The sequence below is a fragment of the Protopterus annectens genome, chromosome 6.part0 (genome assembly GCF_019279795.1).
Source record: "Protopterus annectens isolate FY-2018-M chromosome 6.part0, PAN1.0, whole genome shotgun sequence".
NCBI classification, from domain to species: Eukaryota; Metazoa; Chordata; order Ceratodontiformes; family Protopteridae; genus Protopterus; species Protopterus annectens.
In genome coordinates, this window is record NC_056737.1 from 421199395 (window position 1) to 421215455 (window position 16061).

At 41.7% G+C, this 16061-nt stretch overlaps 1 protein-coding gene across 1 annotated transcript in view; it reads left to right on the plus strand.

Annotated features, from left to right (window-relative positions):
* PACS2 (phosphofurin acidic cluster sorting protein 2) overlaps window positions 1-16061 on the plus strand; it is a 1734969-nt gene that overhangs the window by 1039283 nt on the left and 679625 nt on the right. Inside the window, exons 18-19 of the mRNA XM_044073533.1 lie at window positions 2122-2232; window positions 3536-3644. Coding sequence (XP_043929468.1) covers window positions 2122-2232; window positions 3536-3644 — 220 coding nt within the window. The remainder of the gene's footprint in view (window positions 1-2121; window positions 2233-3535; window positions 3645-16061) is intronic.

The following is a 16061-nucleotide window of genomic DNA, read 5'->3' on the forward strand; positions in this document are numbered from 1 at the left end:
CCTTGTTAAACTGGTAGATGGTCTGTAAACCATACTCCCCACATTGTCATTAATATTTAGAAAGACACTGAGGGGAAAAAGAAGTAACTATAAGTAAATAATGATTGTTCTTTTTACTGTGTGTATAAAAATAATTCATGGTACAAACTGCATGTTATACAGTAAAACTGTTTTGTATAGTGTGCAGTCGGGTATTTTAAATGTGGGGGGAGTCTTTCAGTGACTTTTGTATGCGTTAAAGTAAGCAAGTACCTTTTTAGCTGTAAGGAGTTTAGGTTTTACAATATAACAAGAGAAGAAAGGCTGTACAGAAGTAAGTTGTAATGTATTGCTTTGATTTTAGGCAGTGGGGAGGGGTGTAAATGTGTACTGATTATATTGTATGTACAACTAAGATATGCTTGTTTTTACATTTGTGGATCTCTAGATTAATTTCCTTGGCTTACACTTAAACATTTTTGTAAGTAAATGGGCTTTATAAAGTAAGACAAAATGATGAAAGCTATGAAAAATGCTAAGCTGTATGAATCTGCAAAGATGTTGGCTTTTTTGCCCCATTAACAGATGTTCATTGAGGTATGAGAATTCTGCAGCTAAAGTCAGAATGGGGAATTTTATATATTTGCTCTGAGTGAAATTTACAAAGATTTCCTTGTGCATCTGCAAGTTGTTAGCTTTCATTTTTCATTGCTGATTTACGGAGAAACGAGCTGTCTGCAGGTGCAAGCAATTAATCTTGTCTTGAGCATTATTTGCTGAGGGAAATACAGAATTGTAATCAGTACAATGATGAGCAGTTCAGTGCCTGTGGGTGTATCTCTCGACTTGGGGCAGTTTTTTTTATCTATTTGGAGGGTTAAACTTCATTTGTTGAAAATGTACATAGTTTTGTTTGTTCTAAATTAATAGGGATGGATTGCTCTGAAACTATATTTAGTTTTTTGTTTGATGGTTTTCATTAAATCATATGAATGTGAAGCCCCCTATTAAATTTAAAGCAACACAAATCCTTTAAACCATTTTGCACTATAAATAATTGTATCACAATAAAGGTAATAGAGGTGTTAAAATATATTTGGTGCCTAAGCTACAAACTTGACCTTGTAAGCTTTGCTTTTGGTGTCCTTTTTGTAATTAAGGAACATCTCAAAGCTTAACATAGTTGCTGATTATATTGTACAGTCCATTATTTTCTGTGTTTATCGTGATGGTGTTTAATAGATGTGATCATACTAGTAAGCAACACCAAATATTTAATAAATAAAAAGCTGATAAACTTTAATGTTTGAGATGTTGCAGTAGTGATTGATATATAGCATGAGTAAATGTGCTCAGACTTTTCACAGGGCAGCTGTTGTACTTTATAAGCCCTACAGTCTGATCTGGTTTTTGTTTCATTTTTGTGTGGATTCTGTTCTGATGTTAAAAGTATGTGTATTATGATGCTGTGTTAAGCTTTGTGTCCTGTGAGAGAGCATATAATGCTGTTTGGGTCATTTTAGTGTGGTCTTTGGAGATTTTTCTTCCTACATCTCCCCTAAAAAGGGGCATAGATTCACTGGCACTTGCACTCAACAAGATGATGTCAAATAGATCATATTGAACATGTGAGAAGTAGGATTCCATAAAGGTTTACTGGAAGTGCAGCCATGTTTTCCTTTTATGCAACTACTTGTTTCAAGTATCTTCTTCAGGGTTTCATTTCCTTACTCAGTAAAGCAGAACCGATAAGAATGTGATTAGTGACATTGTGGAAAATATGTTGATCTTGTTACAGCTATATGGTTGTCTATGCCACCTGCTCTGTCTCTCTCACACACACACAAGCAATCAATTTAAGCACTGAGAATCGTTTGGCTGCCATGTAGTCTTGGACCTTCAGTTGTATAACATAACAAAGACAGCAGGTGGTAAAGAACTAACCAGTATGTAATTTCCATCTGTGTAGAGTTGCCTGTGTGCTGTTTTATATCCATGAGATTCATATCATATGGTATATTTAATGGACTTTAAATCTAAAATGAAAAACTGAAAAAGCAGCATAGATGCAAATAATTGCCTGTCAAATGTAGGGATTTTTATTCCCATTATGTGACTGTTTTTTTCTCCTTTGTATTTTAGGTGCTCATCCAGTGGCTAAATACTTGGGCTCCATAGATTACAAGTATAACAGCTTCTTTCAGGACTCAGCCTGGCGAGATTTGTTCATCAAATCTGATGGGTTAACATCAGGTAAATTGATTCAGATCCATGCAGATACTTTAGAAGACCAATTTATTACCTTGGCATAGCACAGTAATCCATATATGATTGTGTATCTTTGTAAATTTAAGTCCAGGGATTCAGACATTGAAGTGTACTCTGCTGTCACACGAGTCATCTGAACATCTACATTTCAGTCTCCTGAATGATTAAAACACTCTTACATTATAAATCCCCTTTGCAGATAACATTCTTGTAAGAACCTGAAATAAATCTTTATGGATCAGTGTTCTACCCTGGTTAACAAATATCAGTAAATAAACATTGTTTAAAGGTTAGTGTGTGTATATTTGAGGATGAACAATATCTTCATAAGATACTATATAGTCCTCATGAATCCCTTATACCTGATGTGAGCCCCTTACACCAGGCTTATCAGAGAAATTATCAAGAATTCCCATACAAAGAACAGGCATTATACTTGACTTCATTGCCAATCTTTGTTTTGTCAGTTTCTTTTAATATTCCATGTATTACTGCATGATTAATTAGCTGCATTTTGACTTGTATGTGCTTGTGCTAAAGCAGTCAAATAAATCTAAAGTTGAAGTAATTTATCAGAGTTCATTCTGTTTTCGCCTGAGTCATGTTTGAAAAGGGTATTTGGGCCAGCATACTTGTATAGTAAATGATAAGTACTTGTGCAGGTTTTACAGTCTTTAAGTGTTCTTCCACTAGCATTTTTCTGTTTATATATACATTTTTTGTTTTCATTTTTAAAAGGCTTTGCAGTTGAAAGTACCTTTGGGTGTTTGCTTTTTTTTTTTTTTTTTTTTAATCTGTGTTTAGCAATAGTAACATTATCTTCTGTTCTGTTGTGTGCTGGCACTAATGAACAGTTTCCTTATCCTTGCAGAGGTGTAGTTAGCTAATCTCTTCTTCAATCTAGCACCCCTTATTTAAGGGGCAAGCTAGCCAGTTTTCCCAAGCTATGCTTCTTGTGGAGCCAAAATCTGGCAGTTGTACTGTAAGGAGCAATTTAGGTCTGACAAATTTTCATTTGTGTAACAGTTAATAAGCTTAACTATACAGTGACTATGACTATGACTATGAATGAAGCTGATTCACTGCTGCTGATCCAGGCACTGATATTGTACAGTAACATTACTGTTTCTAAGCTGAAGAGCAGAAAGAAAAGCTGTTTTTTAATATGCAGCAAACTGTCAGTTTTATTAGGCTGTTTTAAATAGTGAAGAAAATTATAAAATATAGAGTGATATATACTTCTTGATTCTTTTGTAAGATGAATCTTTAAACTTAATTTACTTTCCAGGTCAAGAAGCCCCAGATGTTGTATCCAGAGTAATGCAGTATATATCTGGTGCAAACAGTGCTCTGCCGTTACCTATAGCAGAGGCAATGTTAACATATAAACAGAAAAGGTAAGCTTTCTATTTATTCAGCATATGTGAATATAATATTTAGCTTACTCTTTACAAGTCTGTTTTTTGGATTCTTAAAAAGCCTTAATACTATTGCTGTCAGGTTATTAGAGAAGTATCAATGTTATGAAATAACAAGCTTAGTTTTTTTTTGTTATCTTGCAATATTAAATATTGCATCACGTTTTTGCCTTTCAAGGTCTTGGGAGTTTGTGTATAGTCATTAGTTTGGCTAGGTTAGGTGACATATTTTGATTTAATAGTTAATAAGCATAATTATACAGTGAGTATGAAAATGTGAAGAAGCTGCTGATCCAGGCTCTGATATTGTAGAGTAACATTACTGTTTCAGTGGATTTAATAACATTAAAAAAGTAGAACCAAAACTGTACAGTGCGTATTTAAGTCTTTTGGAGAACAAAGAATCCACACTTCCCATAAATCTCTAATATTCATTGGTTCATAGATGTTTACTAGGCTAACGACCACAAGGGCCTTTTCAAGCCTAGCCATGCATCCCAAATCTTTTGACAAGTTCTGGTACCCTTGATAAGTGTAAGCAGAGACTTGAGAGATGAACCATTTACAGGTTACCTGTGTCCAGTAGAGACATAGGTGCCAAACCAGGGATGAATTTCCAATTTCCCATCCAGTTGCCCAAGTTGCACTTGGAATTAGCTTAGGGAGGAGCTCTGCTTCACATGGATGGGGAGCCTGTTCCATAAACAGGGGTAGTCTCTGGGATGCATACCCATCTCTCCAGAAGGTCCTATTTATGTAACAGGCAAGGTTCAAGTGTTTAGAATGGGTAATTCTGGTACTGTTTGTTTTGTGAATATGCAGGAGGTCCCTCAGAGTGGGGCTGACAATGCCTTGTATGCCAGGCATAGATCTCCCCTCAAAAGCCTGTAGGAGGAATCTAAATTTATTAATGTAGTTCGGAATGTTATCAAAATTTATTAGACTTGGTATTAGAAGCATTGTATTGAATGACAGGAGTAAGGCATTTCATTGTTAGGTTATGGTGTGATTTATCCTTATGGGTGATGTTGCTCAGTTATAGCACACTCCATGTTATGCCATATTGCTTAAATATTCTTTTATTTTCCGGTACTTGATTTATCCCCTTCAGGGCTGTAGATGAGCTATGCTAATACTCAGTGGACACAGGACAGTGGCAATGAAATCAGTTCTGTATGTGACACTAGTTTATTACAGGATGCACACATCTGTGGGCAGTTTAGAGGCTTGACCTTGTACCTTCTGTCATGCTTTGGGGATGTAGGAAGAAACCTGAAACCCATGCAAAAACCCATGTTGGACACAGGGAACACAACTTGACTCCATGCAAAAGGCATACTATCCCAGACCCGAACCTGACAACCAAACTCTGTATAGTCAGAGCAGCGGCACCAGAGCTACTTTAAATTTCATGGGAAAGAGGCTTTCTTTATTTCAGCTGTATACCCCCAGTGCTGACACAGGGACCATGGTCCTTCCACTCCCATTTCTTTGGTTAACTTAATGCTTTACCTTCAGATTAGACTGAGATATTTTATATGTTATCAGCATAAACCATGTCTATTAACGCCTTTCCCGAGTTACTTTTTTTTTCTTCCGACAGGACATGTCACTGTCCCTATCTCTGTCTCTTCCTTCTGTCCCCTGAAATGGAAATAATAAGTTCTTATGACTTGAAACACCTGTATCAGTGGGGCATTTGCTCCCTTAGTTGAAAAATTAGCTTTATAATGGCTCATCATATGTATGCCCCCAGAAACATTCATTCTGTTTACCATTTTTACACTGAAGGTTTGTCTTAAATTGAATTATACCTTATTGTGCAATGACCCCCTTATTAATATTCCAAAACGTGCATGCTGATTGGCCAGCCCAACCAGAGTGCCCGTTGTAAATCCCACAGTATACCAGCTGAAAAAAGTCCAGTCACCCAGGCTTTTTTCCGTTGGTATAAAGTACCCCAAAACCTTTTTTTTTTTTTTTTTTTTTTTTTTTTAACAAATAAAAAAAAAGAGAGAAAACAGAGAAATAGAGACTTTCTTTTCTCCGTTGCTTCCATTTCAAAGCTTTCATGTACTGAGTATGCATGGGAACGCAAGTCCCATACGCATGCGCAGTACATCAAAATGAAGAAGCAGTATACCACAACCAGTGGAAGAACAGTAATCTGCCATTATATAAAGACATTATTTAAGAAAAGTAAGTATTTTTTTTCTTAAATAATGTCATTGTATAATAGCAATAACCGACTCCGTGGTTGTGGTATATTAAAGATTTACCGATGGTTGCCTTTGTTTAATTACTTGGGTTTCGCCCTCGTGATTAAACCACACCAACCGTGGGTTAGTCTTCAATATACCACACCACGTCATCGGTTATTGCATTAGTAACAGCAATTAAATATTTAGTTTGAGTCCTCCCTTTTAAAATTTAAATAAGTATATCCCATTGCTTTGTTTTGTAGCATTGGTATCATATGCAACATGACTCATCTCACTTTTGGTTCTTTCTTCTACTGTTGAGCTTTCAGGGAAGCAGCAGCATAATTTCAGTTTTTAGGTGTGATTTTTTACTGATTATTCCTCTTTTTATGCTATCATTAAAGAAATCTGAAGTTTTTCAGCTGTGTAAAATATCCAAGGACATCATTTGTATATTTTTGTCTTTATCATCACTTAGTCATTGTTTTAAGAATTCCCAAGGAATCATGCACACTTATACACATGTTGTTTGAAGAAACAAGCAAAGCAGTACTACTGATATGCAATTCGAATTGTAACACATGACATAGTGCAAGCAGATTTTCTTATTGGTTGGTATACTACCAAATGGTAACAGTAGTGCAAAAACATTACAATAAATTTGGAGGAATACTAGAGCTCAACAAAAGTAGAACTTCTTTTGCTATATATTCCAGATGAATTTTATTCAAACTGTTGAATAGAAACAGTAGTAGGAACATGTACTAAAAACAGTTATATGCCATTAACCTTCAGTGTGTAGAAGACATTAGCAACAGAAGCATATAGGGGTACAAATACAAATGATGTACATTGTAGACAGAACTACTCAAGTATACAGTTAAACTCTATCACCAGGAATGCCAAGGCTAGATGGCAGAGTATTCAGTAGTACAATGTGATTTTCTACCTCCATTAAGTCAAGCTGGCAAGTCTTATGACTTGAATAAGAGTTCACTAAAGCCTCATGCACCAAGGTTCTCCCCTTTCTAGACTAACAAGATAGTTTTCTTCTTTATGGAGGCTGATAAAACAATGTAGTCTGTCCCGCTGTGCAAGAATTGTAGCAGAATTATCCATACTTGTAAACCAAGTTGTCATGTCATAATGCATTTTAATCGCCACAACTTTTGAGGCTGCTGATGTCACAAAGCCTGCTGATGTGTGGTTGGACCTCAGGGCAGTCCCAGACATTTTTGGTCTGTCAGCCTTTGCTCATTGCATGTTTTTATATATCCTCTATTTAGTGCTTTGCTTGAGAGGCCAGTAGCCATCCTGGATTAATAGTACTGTAAACATTTTCGTTTATGAAGGCTATTGACCCAACCAGCTTCAACACAGCAGTTGTCTGATCTAGCCCAGGTGTGTCAAAGGAGTCCAGTTATAGAAGTTAGACCTTAATCTAAGAGAATGAGTAGGTGATATGCTAGGATGGAAGCAAAGTTTGTATCGCTTAGCTGCTTTTGCTGGAGCGGTATATTTTGCTGTCTTGTGCACAATGGTTTCTTAATTTCAGCCAGACCCTACCTACTTTAATTTTCGCCTCCGATCCCTCATATATAGGTTCATAGGTTCATACTAGGCTATCTGCCCTAGGGCATTTATAAGCCTAGGCAGAGTGTGTTTGGCTTTCCCCATCCATTTCAAATTAATTTTGCTATCCCCTTTTTTGAGGTTAGTACACAGAAGTGATACCCGGGGTAAACCTACGATCTCCCATCCGCTCATCAAGATTCCTCTTGAAGAGAGTCATTGAGGGACTCTGCCTAACCTGGACTGGGATTTTATTCCAGAGTGAAGGGAGCCTCTGGGTTATGAATCTGTCCCTCCAGCATGTCCTATTTATTTCAGTGCTGAGGTTCAAGTCTCTCGAGCGCGTAGCTTGATGGGATTTGGATTTTCTGAGGTGCAGCATGTCCATTAATTCCGGGTTGGACATGGCTTTATACGTCAGGCACAGATCGCCTCTGAGCAGGCGGTATGCCACTGAGTAGAGCTGGAGTTTCTTTAACCGGGCAGCATATGGCATCTGTTTGAGCCCTTTGATCCTCTTGGTGAGGTACTTTTGGGGTCTTTCCAGTTGCTGCAGGTGTCTGGTAAGGTACATCCCAAAAGGGCATTGTACTCCATTATGGGCCTGATGAGGGATGAGTAAAGAGGCACGATGACCTCCCCTGATCTAGATGTGAATCCCTTCATGATTAGGTGGGCTATATAAAATGTTTTTCTAACCACTTTGGCCATGTGGTTGTCAAATGAGAGAGTGCTATCAACTTGGGTCCCCAGGTCCCTAATTACTTCTTCTGTACTTAATGGATTACCACCTATGTGGTAATTTGTGGGCACTTTGTTTTTGCCAAAGGGGATGACTATACACTTTTTGGCGTTTAGCTTGAGGCCATGGCTCTGGCACCAGTTGTCTGTTTCTATGAGGCCCTTTTTGGAGGATGCTTGTGTCGGCTGGAGAGTCGATTATGGTGCCCAGTTTGCAGTCATCTGCGAACTTGGTCAGCCACAGTCCTTCCGTGTTGGCCTGTACCTCCGAGAAATATATACCGAACAAGAGAGGTCCCAGGACTGAGCCTTGTGGGATGCCACTTGTAACTGGTTTGGAGTCTGACATGGCTCCAGCAATTCTAACCATGTGGGTTCTGTCCTTGAGCCAACCCATCTAGTGACATAGGGGTTTATATTTAAGTTGGTGAGCTTATCTATAATGCCCGAGTGGGGTATTGTATCGAAGGCTTTTGCGAGGTCCAGGTAGGCTGTGTGGACCACCTTCCCCTTATCAATGGCCTTGGTGACTGTTTCAAAGAAATCAACCAGGTTTAAGAGGCAGGATCTGTCCTTAACAAAGCCGAACTGGGTAGGATCCAGTGTCTGTAGGTCCTCAATATCTTTATTTATGAGGTCCATGATGATCCTTTCCATAGCTTTGCAGACCAAGCTAGTCAGGCTTATGGGGCGATAGTTTCCAGGATCCGTTGAGGCACCACCTTTGTGGAGAGGGACCACTGTTGCTGTACGCCACTCTTTGGGAACATATCCTGTAGTAAGGCTGAGATTGAACAGTAGTTTTATGTTTGGGTTTAGCTCTTCTTGGAGTTCATGTAGGATGCAGCCCGGGACACCGCCTGGGCCCATTGATGCTGTGTTTTTTGCTTTGGAGAGGGCAGCTCTTACCTGAGCATCTGAGATGTCAGGTGGGCAGCACTCTGTTGGGATAGATATTTGCCCTTTTGGTGGGGAGGGGGGGGGAGTTTGCGCTGAACTTGTCAGCTAGGATGTTGGCAATGTCTGTGGGTTCAGTGTATTTTTTGTCATTTTGGACTAATTCTGAGCATATCTGGGAATTCCCACCCAGGTTCCTAACATAACTAAAGAAAGCCTTGTGATTATCCTTAGTGTCCTGTGCAGTTTTTTTCTCGAAGCTGGCCTTAGACGATTTTATGAGTGCCCGTAGTTTTTTGCTAATACTGATCAGAGATGCCTTCCCTTTTTGGGATTTTTCTGTATCATGTAGTAGCTTCCTCCTTCTATTGTATAGTTTGTTTATGGCTGGGGTCCACCAGACAGGACATCTGCCTTTGGAGGATTGAGTCTTGGTTTTATTTGGGATTGCATGATCCATGCATTCCTTAAGGTGTTCATAGAATGCGTTTATAAAGGATTCTGCGGTCCGGGCCATATTTTCCACAGGCCCAGGAGCTTTGAAGGATTCCACCTCGGTTTTGAGGAATGTGAAATTTGCTTTAGAGAAGTTTTTCACTGTGGTTTTCAGGGCAGTGTCTTCCTAATCAACCTTATAATTTTTCAGGAAATGCAAATGCTTCCATTGCCCTGATCATAAAGTCCCAGCTTACTGTGTCAAATGCTTTCTTTGCATCAAGACCCATCAACAACAATGGTATTTTCCTACATTCTGCTTCCCTTCAGATCATCATTGTTCTGTTAACAGTACTTCACCACAAATAGTGAATCTAATTCAGTGGAAAACAAGGATTTATTCTAAAATGCACTTAAGTAGCATAAAATGCGTGATATATATCCACATATGGTACAAAAGCAGATAAATTCTCTAGCGCCTTGGCAAACTTGCCTTTAACAGAGTAATGTTCTGTTAATGTTGTCAAATGTTTGTCTCTGCTCACAAAACCAAATTGATCCATATCTATCAATTTTGGCATTACTTTGCCATTCTATTAGCCATTATAGACATGAACACTTTATAATCATGGTTTAGTATTGAAATGGGCCTGCATGAAGCTGAATATGATGGATTTTTACCATCTATAGGTATTACAACAACCACTGCTTTCTTCTAGGATGTTGGTACTTCTGCTCCTCTTAAAATACCGTTAAACAAAACCTTCCAGTTCTATGTCAGTTTTTTTCCCTCTGAGCTTCCAAACTTCATAGGAATACCTTCTATTCCTGTGGAGTTTCCTGTAGATTGGTTATACATCACAATTTTTGTCTCTTCTCCTCCTATCCTAGCTGTTAGTAATTGAGCCTCATTTATCTCTAACCTTGGCAAATTTAATTCTTCCATAAACATTTCCATCTGTATCTTTTATTGACTTTCATATTTCTCTGCTTTATACAGACTTTCATAGAATTTCTGAAATATTTCTAGTACCTCTACAGGATATCTTCTTACCTTCCTTGTTATAGGTTCCCTAAGCTTGGCGACAGCCCTTTCTACTTTCTGTTGCTTGAGCCAGTATGCTAAACTTTCTTGTACTGTAGTGTTGTTATCAAAAACAGTTGCTTAACAGCAACCTTTCTAAACTTGTGTATATTATTGAGGTAATCCCTTAATGTGATAGTGTTCAATCTCGCCGTTTGTTCTTACACATGGGTTCGGAGCCGATCCTCGGCTCCGTGTCGGCCGCTTGCAAGCTCTGCATCGAGAAGAAGCTCGAGACAATCTAATACCCACAATCCCCCTCTGCCTTTACCTCAGATCTAGTTTGCCGCTGCTGCGTTCGCATCACTGGGAGCTAGCTCGAGCATCTTGAGATAAGATATAACTTTATTTTTGTTATATTTTAGGAAAAGTTTGTTCAAAAAGTACCTTTTGATATACTTAGTGTATGTGTGTGTGTAGGTAGAATTTCTCGGTACCGTTAAGTTATTTAACTGGTTAGAGTTTTTCGGGGCCTACCACCCCTACTTAAATTTGACAACCGGACTGACATATACATCGGATTTGACTTTTTTCTATTGGACTTGACTCTTATACTGGACTTGACTTTTCTCTTTCCTGGAAAATGTCTGACAAAATTAAATCAGGCTTTAAACGTTGCCAGTGTGGCCAAAAAATGTCAGTTACTGACAACCATAGTTCCTGTGTCTACTGCCTTGGCCCTCTCCACTTACAAGAGGACTGTTCAATTTGTCACTCTTTTAGTGTGAGGGTCATGACAGATAGGCGCAGGAAACTCATGGACAGAGGGTTATTAAAACCTTCCTTTCAGGAGGCTCTGGATGCTTCAGACCAGGCATCCAAATCCTCGAAGGAATCGAAGACGTCGGAGCCCAAGTCATCGGCTCTGAGCTCTTCGAGTAAAGTTAGATCACCGGTTCCACAGACTTCGGGGCCGAGTGTTCAACTGGTGTCGGTTCCTGAGCCTCGAGTCTTGGAACCGGTGATGGAGCTCCCTCCCTCAACTTTATTGAGGTCGGCCCCGTCTTCGGTTCCTTCGACCCGTTCTTCTTCTAAGCTCTCAGATGTCGATGTGGATCGTGTGGTGCAGAAGTTATTGGAGCATTCGGCCCTATCCAAACTTATTTCAGTTTCCACCCAGTTGGTGTCGAAACTTGAAGGCCTCCCATTGTCTCCATCCATTCCTCCTCCGAGACCTGTCGAGTCCTTGGAGCCGGAAGAGGTTGATCTTCTGATTGTGGAGCCCTCGGGTCCAGAACCGTCCTTTTCTCGGTCTGTTCCTCTCACCTCGACTCCGTCGGACCCGGTACCGGAGTCTCGGAGCCGACGATCTGTCCTTGGTTCCGGGGCCGAGAGTCGAACCGATGTTTCGGTTCCGACTCTTCCCCTCGGGGCCTCGGCGCAGATCGATTCGGCTCCGTCCTCGGGATCGATGCCTTCGGTGCCTGTTTCGGGGATTCTTCCCATTTCTTCGGAACCAGGAGATTCTTCGACTCGGGCCCCGGGTGCTTTCGATCTGATGAGGAAGGTGTTGTCTACCCAGACAACCACATCAGTAGAAGCAACCTCTCCTCCCCATAAAGGACCGTTATCCTCCTCTGCACCCGCACCCATGGCCACATCCAAGCGTCGAGCACCGGTGTCTCAGCCACCCCTGGAGGGTGCCCCCTCTTCCTCTGAGGCTTCTTCGGATGCTCCCCACGAAGAAGTCCCTAGGAAAAGATTGTGTAAGAGGAGACACTTGGATTCTCCGCAAGAATCCTTGACATCCGATACTGACTTAGATGAGTCAGAAGGGTCCCCTAAGTCACCTTCAGAAGATGTCTCTTTTTCTGACATATTGGAGATCCTGAAACAGAGAGGTGACTGGCAGTCCCTCCCCCCTTCTGAGGATGAGTCAGTCTTGCTGAAGGCATTCGGTGCTCGCCCTTCTTCCTCCTGGGTCACTCCACCCTTCGATGAATTAATGGAACTTATTGCTCGAAGGGCGTGGGAGGCTCCTGACACAGTGGAACCAGTCCCAAGGAAACCCAATAAGTATATCACTGCACCCCAGGACAAGACTTACTTAACAAAAGGAGTTCCAGTGGACGCTATGGTGGTGGCAGCGGCCACGAAAAAGGAGATGTCGGAATCTTCCTCATCTGTCCATCCCCCTAATAAAGATTCTAGGACTATGGACAGGTATGGGAAGCGCATTTTTAGTTCAGCGGCTTTTTCCATGCGATCCCTGAACTATTTGACCCACTTTACATGGCTACAGAGGGATCTAGTCAAAGAGTTGGGAGATACCCTCCAGGGTACTACAGATGCTGCTGTCTCAGAGAAAGTGACAGCGCAACTCAATACCCTTACATCCATTGTGAACTCGTCCATGAGGCTGATCTCTTACGCAGCCGAAGGTTCGAGTAGGGCAGCAGCTTCAGCGATTGCTCTTCGCAGACAATCCTGGATGCGCTTATGTTCATTTGCGGAAGCCTTCAAGTCTTCCTTTACTAACGCCCCATTTGACGGTGCCACTCTCTTTGGCCCCAAAGTAAAGGAGACCCTTACCCAGTGTGAGCAGGAGGGAAAGACTCTGTCTGCTGTCGGAGTCCGTTTTTCCACCCCAACCAGACCGTACCCCCAAAGGGTAACGTGGTGGAAAAATGTGGTTTCGAAAACCCCAAGGATCTTTCCCAGGCACACAGGGTGATGCCCTTCTAGAGGCAGAGGAGGGGCAGAGGTGGAAGACGCCGCCCTGGCGGCAGAGGGGTCCGCAGAATCAAGGTGACAGGGATACACTCCTGGTAAACCTTTCCAGCACTCCTGAGAGGAGGCCCGACTGTCCTGCTCTGGAGGCAGTCGGGTCGCTAGCTTTATACCCTCAGGCCTGGCAAAACATAACTACAGACAAGTGGGTAAAAAGCGTGGTTACCAGAGGTTACAATATACCTTTTCTATCCCATCCCATTCCAAAGAAAAGACTCCCAGATGTACCGCCCCATCTGCGAGAGCCAACAGCTATAGAAATTTCAAAGCTGCTAGAAAAAAGAGTCATCCAACCAGTCCCAGCGGACCAGAAAGGATTCGGGACTTACTCAAGGTTCTTTTTAGTTCCAAAGAAAACAGGGGACTGGAGGCCCATTCTGGACCTAAGCGACCTCAATACCTTCGTCAAGAAAGAAAAGTTCCGAATGGTCACGCTTCAATCGATCCTTCCATTCTTACAGAAGGACGACTGGATGTGCTCAATAGATCTGAAGGATGCATACTACCACATCAAAATGGCCAGGGCATCCAGAGATCATTTGCGCTTCCGGCTGGATGCCAGTCACTTTCAATTTCGAGCCCTGCCCTTTGGTCTGACCTCAGCCCCCAGGGTCTTCACCAAATGCATGGCAGTGGTAGCGTCTCACTTGAGACGCCAAGGATTCCAGGTGTTTCCGTATCTGGATGACTGGCTCCTATCTGCCACCACCCAGCGTCAACTAGTACAGGCCAGAGACTATACTCTTCAACTGTGTATTCACCTAGGAATATCCGTAAACTTCGGAAAATCCTTACTACAGCCATCACAAAGTATCTTATTCATAGGAGCGGAATTAAATACACATCAGTTAATTCTAAGACTTCCTCCAGAAAGGATACTTTCACTTCAGACTCACATACGTCTTCTTCTCTTGTCCAGGAAATCCCCAGCAAAACTGGTACTGAAGGTTTTGGGACTCATGTCAGCTTCTCTTATTGCAATACCCTTGGGAAGACTGCACATGAGAGTCCTACAATGGCTACTGTTTGCACAATGGTCGTTCCAACAACTACCTCTAACACATGAGATTCTCATAACGAACACATGCAAAACACACCTAAGCTGGTGGCTCCAAACGTGCAACCTTTCCAAGGGGAGACCATTTGTGCTACCCACGCCTACAGTTACGGTGACCACGGACGCTTCCCTGATAGGGTGGGGGGGCATCTTTCAGGGACAGACAGTCCAAGGCGAATGGACCAATTTAGAGTACAATCTGCACATCAATGTTCTAGAGTTGAGGGCAGTGTTTCTAGCGTTGCAACACTTTGCTCCCCTTCTTCCTCTGGGAACTATTGCAGTTCAGACGGACAACATGTCGGTAGTCTGGTACATAAACAAGCAAGGGGGAACCAAGTCCTATCAGCTATGCAGAGAGGCCATGAGAATTTGGCAATGGGCGGAGTCCACAGGTCGCTTTCTGATAGCAACGCACATCCCGGGGTCATCCAACGTCATAGCCGACAGGCTGAGCAGAGCAATTCTGTTACCGCACGAGTGGTCCCTAAAACAGTCAGTTGCGAAAAAGATTTTTCGCACGTGGGGCCAGCCGTCATGCGATCTGTTTGCGTCTCCAATGAACGCCAAATGCAGGAGCTACTTTGCCCTATTACCCCCTCCAGGGGAATTCCCCAGGGACGCACTGATTCACGATTGGCCCCCGGGACTCCTGTATGCATTTCCTCCCTTCCCCCTGATATCAAAGTTTCTCCAGAAAGCCAGAAACCTACACAGGACAATAATCCTCATTGCCCCATTCTGGCCTCGTCAAATTTGGTTCCCCTTCCTGAGGACACACTGCATTCGGGGATCCTGGATCCTGGACCCAGAGCCAGATCTATTGACTCACTCGTCAGGGGCTCCTCACCCCGCGCTCTTGTCCCTCCATCTAGCAGCTTGGCTGCTCCAATTCCCAACTTAGCCAGGTCTGATCTTCTTTTGCCTGCAGTTCAGAATATATTAGTGGCTTCTCATAAAGCTTCCACTACTAAAACATATACTAGTAAATGGAAGCGATTTGTATTCTGGGCGGATACACAGCAGGTGGATCCTGTTATAGCTCCTTTGAATAAAATATTAGAGTTTTTAACAGACTTGTTCCATCAGGGTGCTTCTCCTGCCACATTAAGAGTTCAATTGGCTGCCATTTCTAATTTCCATGTGGAAGAATGTGGGGCTCCTGTTATGGCCCACAGACTTTGTAAAGCCTTTTTAAAAGGGGCTTTTCATATTAGACCACCAATTAGATCTCCTACGTCACCTTGGAGTCTAAACTTATTGTTATCTAAGTTAATGTTGCCCCCCTTTGAACCAGCTTCCTCTTGCCCATTGAAATTTTTGTCATGGAAGACTCTCTTTTTGGTAGCCATTACATCCGCTAGGCGAGTATCTGAACTTCAAGCTCTCTCCATTAAGCAACCTTATTTGCTCTTTCACTCTGACAGAGTTTCTCTTCGCACTAATTCATCCTTCCTTCCTAAAGTTTGTTCTATTAATAATATTAATCAGTCCATTGAATTACCCACTTTCTTCAAGAATCACTCCAATAAAATGGAGTATATGTTGCACAAATTAGATGTTCACAGACAGCTAAGGTTTTACTTGGATAGAACAAAAGATCACAGAAAAACTGATCAACTTTTTGTAGCCTTTGCTGATAACAGGAAAGGAGTAGCGGTTACCAAAAGAACTCTTTC